Here is a 12,726-nt window from a genome sequence, read left to right as displayed (position 1 = left end):
TTCTCACAAAAGAAGAGCTGAAGAAAATAGAGATGAGTCCTTCAAATTCTTTTTTCACAGAGAAAGATCAACTTGATTTCACAAGGAAACTGCAAATAATAAAGCTTTTCCCATATTGCCTTGTCTAATTCTATTTTACCTGTAACTTCAGACATCAAAAAACAGACTATGGGAAAAGATGATGGCCTGAGGCAGAAAATTTTGCAGCATGGGGGAGCTCTGTATATGCTTACATGTCTGATAGCAGAATAACCAGTTAGGTTTGCAAGAACAAGGCAGCAGTTCCCTGAGATTATCTTGGGACAGATCCAAAACAGATATGTACAGTGACCTAAGCTGCAAGATCCTAGACCTTTGAGAGCAGGAATTCACCTGTCCATAGCCAGTTTGTCTGGAAATAAACAACTTAGAAGTGTTACAAAAAATATCTACATGCCAGAAAGAAGAGTAACCAGGGGGGAGAAAATGTAGTTTATATGAGAGTTTTCCAAATTTCCAAAACTTAGGAAAGGATGAGCAGAAACATTCAAATTCCAGACTCTCTGGCTAAGAAAAAGCATCTAGTTCTATTTAAAATTATAGCAGAAAAAGGAGGATGGGTGCATTTGGCATTTTCCCAGGCTTCACATCAATTCTCCTGAGGTAAGAGCTGACATAACCCTGAGAGCCTGATTCCATCCAAGCATCTCTAATTTCTAGGCCACAGTGTCATACTCTGCTCTGGCTGTCTGCCTTGCATTTTTTGGTGCACAGTGAGACAACGTAAACAGAGGGATCAAAGCAGTAACCCCAGTGGTTAATGCCTTGTCTGGGGAAGTGGAAGACATTTGGGTTCAAAACAGAAAACACAGTCCTCTCGTGTCTATGTTATAAGAAACCAAAGTGTTTGCAGGAGCAAAACAGCAGTAACCGTGCTTCCAGATGTTTCTTTTTGAAGTGGTGATCATTGCTGTTTTTTCAGTTGTGTAGGAGGTTGTACATTATGAATTTACAAGGCCCATTTGTCTCACAGTTTCTGTAAACTGTGTCTGATCTTGCAAGCCTTGTTCCAGAATGTGTCACTAAAAAAATTAGAATCACTCATCTTTTTTTTTCTACTCATTTTACCACTGGGTTGCAAAGACTGACAGTTAGACAGGTCATAGGTTTTGTCTCTCTTTAAGTAGTAATTTCATTTAGTACTGGATACTTTCCTCCAGTATTGATACTGTTGCTCCATCATAGAAAATTCTAAGAGAAAAAAAATCATGTATAGTTTTTATTCCCAAATGATAGCTTTATTTTTAGCAGGCTCGTGTAATGTTTTCTCCAAGGTCAGTCTGAGCAGCTGCATTTGGCCCTGGTAAAAGTACTTCATTAGATCATGAAGTGTCTGAAAAATATTTCTGTAGAAATGTCTTCTATTTTTAAAGGATTTATTTTACCAAATGATTTATCAGCAGCTAGAATAGCTGCTTTTTTATCTTAGAAAGGGAACAAATGAAAATGCACACATGAAATAATCCCTTCTACAGTTCTATGCCTTACACCAGGGAAGCCTATAGGCATGTGGGATAATTTTAGTTTTATTCTGCTTGAATAAGATACAAAGAAATGTCAACTAGATACGTATTTATTTCTGTGGCCTGGAAATCTCCCTGGAAAGAAATGCTTTTCTTTCATATGCTAGAGCTTGTTGTCTTTCCTTTATAAGTTTCTCTTTTACCTCACAGCATTCCTTTACTCAAAAAATTACAATTATAACTTTATGTGACATTTAATATCCCTGAATTTTCAAAGAATATTGAAAAGACTAAGTTACAAAAGAAAAAATACTATGAAAAGCAGCATAGGTAACGTATAAAACACTTTCTTACCTCATAATTTTAATTTGATGTTGATTTTTAAATTAAACAATGGCCCTGTTTTTCCCCCTTTTGATTTATGGAGGCTTTTTAGTCTTTCTAACCAATCATGCTCCTGTCATCTGGATTGTTAAAGAAAATTCCCTCTCTACTACATGATTATTTGCACAATTTCTTTCCCCCCAGTCTCTAATTTGGAGATTGTGCAAGTGGAAATATTAACTTTTACTGCAGGCTGCAGCAGTAAAAGTTAATGCATTACAGAAAAGTATGTGCACATTTTTCCTTTTCCCAGAACAGCACAAAGACAACATAGGAAAGATAAAATAACTGGAGCGTATTTCTCATCTGCCGGGGAATTCTCAGGTCTCTACCTGAATAACAGAAATTATGGACACACTAGGTCAATGCCTGTCTGTGCCAGAAGGTGTAGAACCATGCTGCTTCTCTCCTTTCCATTTCAGCAGCACAAAAATTATCAGCTGCTCAGACCATGCTCAGGTTTTTATTCTGCAGATGGGTGACTCCAGCAATTGTGTCTATCTGAAGGGAGACATGACACACAGCTACAAAGATCAGCAACAAAGATATACTTGTAGTCATCAGCTCCTGGCCAATGCAGGATGAAAGGGCCGTAGGAACTGTACAAGTGCTGCTGACAGACAGAAACTAGAATAAAAGTGATAAGTGAACACCTAGAGGCTTCAGCAAGAATAGGAGGTTTGAGAGATGTGCTAGAGTGCTGAGCTGAAATGTTATTATTTTCCAAAATTCGGGCTAAGAAGAATAAACCTATAACTCCCCAGGGAGAGATTCCTTCAGAACGACTTAGAGGGCAGTGCAAGGGGCAGACATTTTGCAAAGCAGCTCAGAAGTACATTGAATAAAATCCTGCCTTCTTGGAGCTCCAACACAAATTTAGCCTTGAAATGAATCACAGCTCATTTCTGAAGCTAATATATTTAGTGCATAATGTAGAAGAATTTGTTCTAACCTCAAGCCAAAGCCAGATTCCTTAGCTCTGTCATATCTTCCCCCTGCTGTGTTGCTGGGAATTTAGGGCTCAATTCAAATGTCTGTCATGCTCTTAGGAACAGTAATGTGCAGGCAACCTGTCCTGGAGGCAAACTGTTGGGATGCCGAACAGAAGAGTACAACAACATGACTGTAGTTCTTGCTTCAATTGCAGACCTAAAGAATTGATGGGTTTGGACCTGTACCTTACTAAAAATTAAAGAATTGAGAATGGAATTTAGATAGATCACTGGGATTAAAAAAAAATAAATGCTGTAGTTAAACTAAACTCTATTACAAAAAAAAAAAAATATTCTGCTCAGTTGTTTCATGCTGAGCATGTGTCTGTTTATTGAGCATGAGGAAAAGAGTTGGGTTTCAATATACCTGTAGGGGTTTTTAAATGACACAAGGGAAGCATAGCCTTCCTGTAAGGAAAAAGAATGAGTAGAAAATTTACTGGATATATTGATATTCACCTGGATCACAAGTTTGCTCATGGATTGGAAATGTTTGCTAAAGGTGGATGGACAAAGCAAATAAAACCGTGTCAGCAGATGTGATAAAGGAATTATATTGGAATTGCCAAGACAATGACAGTTCAAAGGTGTAGATTCTCTGAAGGTACAGGGGAGCTGCTTGCCTTGAATAACAAGTTCCTGTAAGGGTGTAGTCCTTGGAGAAGCAGGAGAAGAGATGTTAGACACTTCAACAACTATTCAAGACAAAATTGTTGGGTATTCAATGTCTTGTCTATGAGATAATGTACTTTTAATGCCTACCACTGATCCTGAATTAGCTAAAATAAAATCTTCCTACTTTTAGCATGCAACTGATATAAACATCTTGGTTCTAATAAGTTCTATAGAGTAATGTGGACTGATGTGGGTTGAATGGGACTCTATTGATTTAAGGCAGGCTTTAGTCTTATACTTTCAAAATTGGATGAATGAAAAGTTGACATTCATTTTTAATGGTAGGGCAAAAAAACCCCTATAGACAGTATAATTCTTTCTTTCAGGAACCTTATATGAGTGTTGAAAACAACTTGTCAACACCGTTTTTGAAAAGATTTTTTTTTCCGGGAAAGATGAGTCAAACCAAGGGAAAAGTTTGGTTTTTCTTTCAAGACACTGTAGATGCCCTTGATACTTAGAAATATTTCAGCAGGATCACATTGTTTTTTCCTGAAATTTTTCCTGGAACCTGTAATTGAAAATGCTGAAAATTTTCACTCTAGCTAAAAAATTCTCAGTGGTGTCTAAAGGCTAAATTTACTATGCCTGTATGTTTTCATAGATTACACCAACTAAATAAAATACCACTACAATTTCATTTTATTTTATGTCCAGTTATTCAAAATCCTCCATCAACTATTCCAGACACAAGTCCTGAGAACTACTTTTCATCAAGGCCTTATGTCTTCCACCTTCTCCCTCCGTTAGTGTGACAGATTTTACTTTCATTTTGTCACACTTACCACCAACTCTGTTTCAGAAAACATAATTTTCTAAAATAGTATTTCTGCAGACCTAACCCAAGTTTCCCAATTGTTTCTGGTCTTCTTCCCTTCTAGTAAATTATAAATGTTCCCTAGTTTGTGATATTAATCTCAGGCAGAGCTCTCATTCTGCCATTATATGCTTCATTAGCTAATTACCTGGAATGACTTCAGGCTCCTGAAAATTACTTGTCTCTTTAAGAGAACTGCAGTGCATAGAGGCTACAGTGCCATGCATTCACACAGTTCTTGAGAAACGCTCCTCCTGGAAACGTTCTCCTCCCAGGATGATGTTTTTTCATATAATTACCAACAACTTGCTGCCTCCTTTTGCATTTTAAAGGTACAAGACCTCAGACTTTGGGTTAATAGAGACTATTAATGTAACGTAACCAGCCCTATAACTCCTGAGCACCACTGTTCAAACATAACAAGGTTGTTTTTTCTGTCCTTTCTTTATAGTTCCATGATGATACCATTTAGATTTTGAATCATTAGTAACACCTTTATAGAATTAAGTAAGAGCGAGTACTGCACAGTAGCCAGACAAAATAAAATACATTGCTGACTGCCCTCTTCTTCAGCCACAGAAGCTGGTGTTTGTCCCTTAAAACACTATTTAACAACTTCCCTTCCCAGCCTTCATTCTTTCATGGCCTGCAAACTCAAACCCTAGTGCACTGTGTTTCAGTGACAGAATCCTTTACTAGTCCACTTGACTTAGTTAGGTTGGGCTGGTCCTGAAGTCCATGCTAGATTATAGCCTCCATTGCTCTCAGCAGTTCATGCAGAATAAGTTTCACTTTTTGCACCAGTGAGCTGCACCCTCATATACTACCTAGGCTAGTGACTGACTGCCCTTTTTTCAACAATAACATTTATCCACTAGGAATTTCCTATATAACACTGTACTTCCCAGCCACAGGTAATAAAAATATCTGGTAGCAATTTATAATAGTCACCAACACCACCTCATAGTCAAAAAAGAAAAGTTTCTGGTTTAATGAGAGGCTAAATATCATGCTGGGTTGCAGTTAATCCCTTATAGGCCCTAAAGAGAAATCTCTTGTTCTTTATAACTGCTACATATTTCAGTGCAGTTCCTACAAGTTACATAATATGTCTAACAATATAACTGACACATATAACACAAGTTTGTACAGGTAGCCACATATCCATTCAGAATAGAGCCTTCACATTTCAAGACACACTTTTACTGCTCCATTTGTACAGTGATAACCATGTAATGGAACGCAAGTTCTCAGATTTTTTATCTCATAGACATTTGGAAAATACACACAGTGTATTTCTAATCTCCAAAAGCAGACCAGTATCAGCAACAGGCATTTAGAATTTTAGTTAAATTTATGTTACTGAATGACTTTTTTTTTAATTGTTTTAAAGATAATGCACATTTATTAATCAGGTAGCAAGTAGGCAAGAATCAAAAGCTCAGGTGGACTTCAGATTTAGTATTTCTAGAACAGGACAGGAACAGTTATTACAATTAATCAGCAGGGGTCCCAAAAATTAGTGTGCCAGGGGACTGTATTTTAGGATCATTGCATACATAACACCACATACCTAAACTCTAATAGTATGAATACTACACTATGGTAACCACTAATTGTTTTAAGGAGTGATTTCTATAAAAATGTCTTTTTCCCCTTATGGGCAATGCACACAGTACCATGAACATTCTGAGTGTTAAGCAGTGTGCTGTTCAGCAGGTCCTCTTCATAAAATTAATTGAAAAAATACATTTTCTTTTTATTTCATTCAAGCTGATTTAATTTAACATACTAGTGGAAGCATTGTACTATTTTAGATTTGTTTGGTATAACAGAAACTCACATCTTCATTAAGTTCTCTATATTTTAAGACCCTTTTAATTTATGACTATGACCTTTACTTACAAGGTTAGTTTTGAATGCTAACACTACATTTGGGCATTTAAAATATAAACATGACAAAAATTAATTAGTACAGCAGCATTTTGAATATGCTGCTATTATTTGTACTATATTGCATTATAGAAGAATTAGTGGGCAGGTAGAAAATCAAAATTAAAAGCATGCATTAGAGATGAATGAGCCTGATTTAGTGAAACACATTTTGACACATCAGTTGTTTCTTGCCAGTTCAATGAATTTTACTCAGTGAATATCACTTCTGGCCATAATCTACATGCTTCAAGTAATCTGCTTTACACACAACTGCTTTTTTTCTGAATTCATGAAAAGTTTGATAAGATAGATACTTCTGATTTTTCAGTTTATGGCATTTAATAGTGAATTTTAACTTTGTTTATGGAATATCATTCAATCAATAACAAAAGAGTTTTCTTGATATATGCTTATAGTGGCTTGAGCAATGCCTGATCTTAATGACTTATTTAAAAGGATATGGTGGTCTCATTTTTATCATATTGATCCAGACTCAAAAAAAGTGCCAAGTAAATCAACAGCCAGCCTGAGTTCCTGTGAATACCCTGTATAAAGGTTCTTCCCAAAAGAAACATCAAGAACTTAGAAGGAAGAAGTGTTGAAAATATTTTTTTTCATTTATAAACATTTTATAAAAAATAATTCTTAGCTCCTAGTTTAATTCAACATAGATCAGAAAATAGGAAATTTATTTCAGTTTTCAGGTTAGCAGATCAGGTCACTGAATGCCATTTATAGGTGTATTAAAAGATTAACAAAGTCACTGAATATAATGAAGTAAAATATATGCCCATACAGCAAAGAGGTCCATTTTTTGCTGAAGCTCAAAATGTCAGTAATTTTGTGCAGACAGTTACTCTTTGAAGGTTCTGAACAATATACTTTTAAGAGTAATTTGTTACTGAAAGGTTAAAAGTATTTCTGGTTCTCAGCATGTTATTTTCAACAGCTTGTTAGTATTGGACTAAAACAGAAAGGAAATATTGCAATGAAGCTGAAAGCTACATAAATCAGATGAAAAAAATCTCCTTTTACCTTCTACTTCTTCTAGTATAGGTGGCTTAAACTTGAATGAAAATATGAAGCCTTTTTTTTTCTCCAGTTGCAATAACCAGATAAAATTTATTTAGAAAGAAAATTAGAATGAAATGCCTGGGAAAGTTAACAGATCACATATTCAGAAGAAATAGGGATATTTTCCCCAGTGATATCCCATGCAAATATTTATCTGAGAGAGGGAAATAGAGGGAAAAAGCACTTGTCTGTTGCAACGTCTGGGCCTTGATTAGTATGTCTTTTGCTGTTATAGCTAATCTTATACACATGCATGAGGTATGGATAAGTGCAGGAGTCTGAATATTAAAGCTGACTGCTTATTAATATCATTGTATGTCACAGTCAGTTAATATGAGAAGATTGCTTTCCCATGTCTTGTTTCAGTTTGAGAGAAAAGCATTTTTTTTCAAGTCAACTAATACTACTGCAGAATTTTCAATACATTGTTGTCTTTGAACAATTTGCACTTAACCATTCAAACTGACATAATCCATAAGTATAACTTTGACAATCCACATTTCACCTCAAGTAAAAGGAGGAAGAGATCTGAGTGTAAAGGGCCTATTTTATCCTTCATGGGTTCAGGAGAAAAGGATGTTCCCATGCACCAAAGAGATTTGGATGTTTAGCTAATTTAAATGCTTTTGTTGAATCCATTAATAGACCATGTAATTATAAGGATTTAAAAGAGTTTCATAAGACAGCTGTTTTGTCTCCTCCAATTCAGTGTGGTATAGAAGGCAGATAAAAATTTGTGATTAACAGATACAAGCAGACCCTCTGTATTACCTCCTTTGTATAACATTTACTTAAAATATTGTAATTTGATATGTTATTGCTTTTCAAAGTTTGCAGCAGACTTAGAGTTTATTTGGGTTTTTTCTTTGTTTTAGTTGGATACACAATGAATGATCTAATTTTTGAGTGGCAAGAAAAGGGAGCGGTTCAAGTAGCAGAAGGTCTTACTCTGCCACAGTTTCTGCTGAAAGAAGAAAAGGACTTATGTTACTGCACCAAGCATTACAATACAGGTAGGAAAGTGATTAGAACTGAAAATACATTTAACATTTTATGTTATAATAAATGTTACAGTTGGGGTATATTTTAAATGTTCTCACTGAATTCAGAAGAGGGTTAAACATGCAGGCGCTTTGTACAAGGTAATGCAGTTTTAATAACTGGCAAACAAACTAAAACTACCTGAAGACTGAACTTTCATTTTAGGCACCCTAAGAAAATAGAGCTGAAATAATTCAAAAACTGTTCAGTCAGGGGCTTTACTTGTTCAGTAGGTGCCATGACCACCTTTACAATGTGGGATCTGAAGAACTACTGAAATCCAAAGGTCAATATGCAGTGCCCTAACCATAGCCTGGCTCAGTCAGGAAAAAGGGACACGGGGCTGCCAAGTTATCCCTGCCCTAGTTCATACAGCAAGGGGGCAGTGTGAATGAGCTGAAAGAATTCTTGGTGTGCAATGGCCAGGTGTACAAACCAGACATGAGCACGCAGTGACAGGACAAGGGTGAATGGATTCAAACTGAAAGAGAGTAGGTGTTGATATCAGGAAGAAATTCTTTATTGTGAGGGTGGTGAGGCACTGGAACAGGGTGCCCAGAGAAGCTGTGGCTGCCCCATCCCTGAAAGTGTTCAAGGCCAGGTTGGAAGGGGCTCTGAGCAATCTGGTCTAGTAAAATGTGTCCCTGCCCATGGCAGGGGGGTTGGAGCTAGGTGATCTTTAGGGTCTCTCAACTCAAGCCATTCTATAATTCTCTAATTCTATGATACTGAATTGAGGCCTTTTTTGAACTGAAATATTTAGCTCATCTCTGGAATTATTTGAAAAAGGAGGGGGTCAACATAAATAATACAGTTATTATGTTTTTAATTGTGAAAAACTATTTCAATAACTGAACAATCACAAGCACAATAATCCTGAAAAGCAAAGCCTAAGAATGCACAGTTATATATTCTCTGGAGAAAAAAAGAAGCTAAAACTCTTCCATTCTGGTCCATATATCTTTTAATTTTTGCTCTCCAGTATGATTAAACATGTCTTAAGATTAGAATGATTCATTTGGATTCTACTGAAATGTCAGGGACAGAAAAATTGAATAAGTGGTGTTTATAAGGAATGTCCTGCTACAATCAAAATTAAGGAGGAGTGCTTTCCAGCACTGAGTTTTATCACAACTGCAGTGCTGCCCCAAGAGAAAGGAAGGTCTCTCCATTTCCATTTAGAGAAGGAAGATTTTTTGAAGGGTTCTCCAAAATAAATTGTAAATACTTAACATGCACTTTTTATTGTACAAATACTAATATCTAGATAATCCTTAAAAAACCTTCTAATATTTGTGATACATATCCTATACAGATATGAGTAATTTTTTCACTCAGACATTTCTTTGTTAATGACAAGATAGAAAATTCTACTATTCCTTTTTTCCTTTCTACCATAATCCTTATGACAAATAAGAAAGTTTTGTTTTCATTATTTTCTAGTCTGCTTTGAGATATACAAGCAACTTAGCCTTTCTTTTTAGGATTCTCCTGCTTTTGTGCCATTTTAATGAGTGTCTGTGATTGCATTCTATACCCTGTATATGATATTAACTAATGAGAAATCATGGTATATTCTTTTTTTCTAAAGTTCATTTGCATAACATGATGCATCAAAAATCTCTGAGAAATTAAGACATTACTGTGATGCTTAACCTCATACTGAAGGGAAACCTGGTTTGAAATCTCAGAATTACTAGTGATTTCCAAACTCTCCGTCCAAAGATGAGTTGTACTCTTACCATTTGTTTGAGAACTTACATTATAATCATCTGAGTTTAAACCTTGTGATTTTGACTAAAACTTCATTTTTTCAATATTTTGAAGGCACTACATTTTTCTTCACAACCTATGTTTCAAACCTATTTAACTTGGAATCAATTTTTACCTAAGGAAAAATAGGAAAATATGCTATGCCTAGGCACGTTATATTAGGCTACATGGGGTCACCTTAGAGGTACTGTTTTTCCAGTGTGTTCCTAAGCTGAATGGAGAAGCAGAAGCAACAGGTGTTATTAACTGCGTGTGAGGCCTCATGGTTCTCAAGATGTGGCTATAAGTGTGCTTGTGTCTGCAATACTGTCACATTTAGGTGGGAGGAGGGGTTTACTGCAATAAGTCTAGAGGACAGTGTGGCCCTCTAATACTGTTGTATTCTGTATTGCTTTGGCCAAACTGCATTTCTGTGGCTAGAAATGCTCTAAGATGTGAGTGCAACCCACAGCCCTGGAAAGATGAAACTCATACCTGTACTGAGAAAGTAAATGGATCATTTAACTTGTCCACAAAAAAAATCAAGGCATTTGATAAGACAGAAACCTTAGAAGCCTGGATGCAGTTAGAAGATGGGAATGTCAAAATATGTCAGCAAAAGATAAAGCAATTGCACAGCTCTGGGACCTGCCTGTGATGGGCAGGGGGAAAAAATATGATGCTGATGCTGAGCAGCAGGTGGAAAGGTATGTCCTCACCAGAGGAAGCAGCTGAGTGGCCTGCTCTGAGTTACAACACCAAAATTACAGGTACAGAACTTTGTCAGGGCAAATCAGAAAGAAAAGGTGGTTTTACCCAAGAAGGACTACATTTATTGTGAGAGTCTTCTCTTTGAGATAACAGTATTTTGTCCAAAGTGTCATTTTTTATTCAAATCTTTAGTATGAAACAAATTTAATCAGATTAGAGGGTTTGGTTTCTAGAAGAGTAAGAATTCATTTTATTTCTTTTTTACAACCAATATTATTAACTACCATTTATAGGCTAAAACCCCATAAACATTATATTAAAGGCAACAACAACTATTTTCACTATGTCACTTGGATACATGATCAGTAATGTGCTTTCTTAAGGCTTCTACAATGAGATACTACAGGCAGATATGCCTTTAGGATACTCCACAAGAAACAAAATTTTCAAAAATCAATTTTTAAAACATGATGTGAAGTCTGTTTCTCTGGCCTATGACAGATTAGATAAGATGAATTCTTAAAATAATGCTAAGCAACTGCAGCTGGTATGCAGTAAGTGACCAAAGGAGAGTTTTCAAATTAAATTTAGTAGGAAAGCCCTTCTGAGACATCCTGTAAAAGAGAAAAAAAAATCCCAAAATTCTCCCTGTGAAGCAAATTAGCATGAAGCTTTAGGACTGTATGTGGAAACTCATCAGTGCTTGTCCCATCAGTGTTTCATGCCCAATTGAAAATGGTTCACTATAACCAGAGCTGAAAAAAATAAAATATATAAATATATGTCTAAAGGTAGAGACATAACAGTTTCAGCAACAGTAGAGCAAAATGGCTCATCAAATCTTGTTTTCTAAAGTGACACAGCAACGTTTCTGATAATTTTCATTTTTTGCATCTACAGGCATATCCACAGTGACCAATGTGGAAAGTGAAGTAGAATCATAACAACCAGAAAAATCACACATGAACCATTTACATTACAAGGATGGGCTTGCTTTGCCACATTCCTATGTGACATTAATAGCTTCCCTGGGCTGTTATGCAACAGCTAAATTTTATTTCAAACACAGCTGGAAAAAGCCCTATATACAGTAGCATGAATTGATACATAATGGCATTGGCTAACAGGCATAAATGAGTCTTGGCTTTACTCCTGCATCATGGATAATGCTTTACACCCACACTTGAGTGATGCTGCTCAGAACTGTCTTAGGTCTAATGATGCCTTTTGCATCAAAGAATTGGATGTAGTGGTCATGGAAACAGCAGAGCTATGATTGCTGCACTCACCACCAGAACTGATAGATTCTGTGTGTAACCTTTTCTGATAATTGCTGACATCTGACTTCCTAATATGCACATCCCAAACACAATTTTTTCTCATGATCCTATTTGTTCCCCCATCCTCAAAAAAGTTTCTTAACACCTGTAGATTGTGGCCCTTCTAAGTCTCACTTTCAACCTTCGACCTAGTGCCTTATATTCAGCCATTTTGCTGCCAGCTTGATGACAGTGATTAAATGAGACATAACTTTGATGTCTTACTCTGACAGCAACTCAAACCCTTGCTTGTGTTGACAAACACCTAAACCACTCTTTCTGAGAATGTAGGAGCACTTTTTAAGGCATGACATTTTAACCGCCTCAGGTTTTTTTTCATAGAACATTTCTCTGAAAAGGAGGTTTGTACTTTTTACCCAGGAGACAGTCTATGGGTGTGAAATCTCTGAAGCTGCTCATTCCTTCACTGAAAAAGCAGAAATTATAAACACTTTGGAAAACAGAGCCTATGGCAGGCTGAGGATGTGACCATCCCTAGGCACACAAAATGGCACTGCCTGACT

The 12,726-nt window shown here is 36.2% G+C and overlaps 1 protein-coding gene across 2 annotated transcripts in view; it reads left to right on the top strand.

The window, feature by feature from the left end:
• Nucleotides 1-12,726, top strand: part of GLRA3 (glycine receptor alpha 3) — a 76,132-nt gene that overhangs the window by 45,787 nt on the left and 17,619 nt on the right. For both annotated transcript variants that reach the window (XM_041395676.1, XM_041395677.1), the window contains one exon: nt 8,255-8,392. In XM_041395676.1, the coding sequence (XP_041251610.1) occupies nt 8,255-8,392 (138 nt within the window). The remainder of the gene's footprint in view (nt 1-8,254; nt 8,393-12,726) is intronic.

This window comes from Onychostruthus taczanowskii, unplaced genomic scaffold, assembly GCF_017590055.1.
Source record: "Onychostruthus taczanowskii isolate IOZ18803 unplaced genomic scaffold, ASM1759005v1 scaffold12, whole genome shotgun sequence".
Taxonomy (NCBI): domain Eukaryota; kingdom Metazoa; phylum Chordata; class Aves; order Passeriformes; family Passeridae; genus Onychostruthus; species Onychostruthus taczanowskii.
Note: the sequence above shows the minus strand (reverse complement) of the source record. Positions and strands in the feature narration are given on the sequence as shown.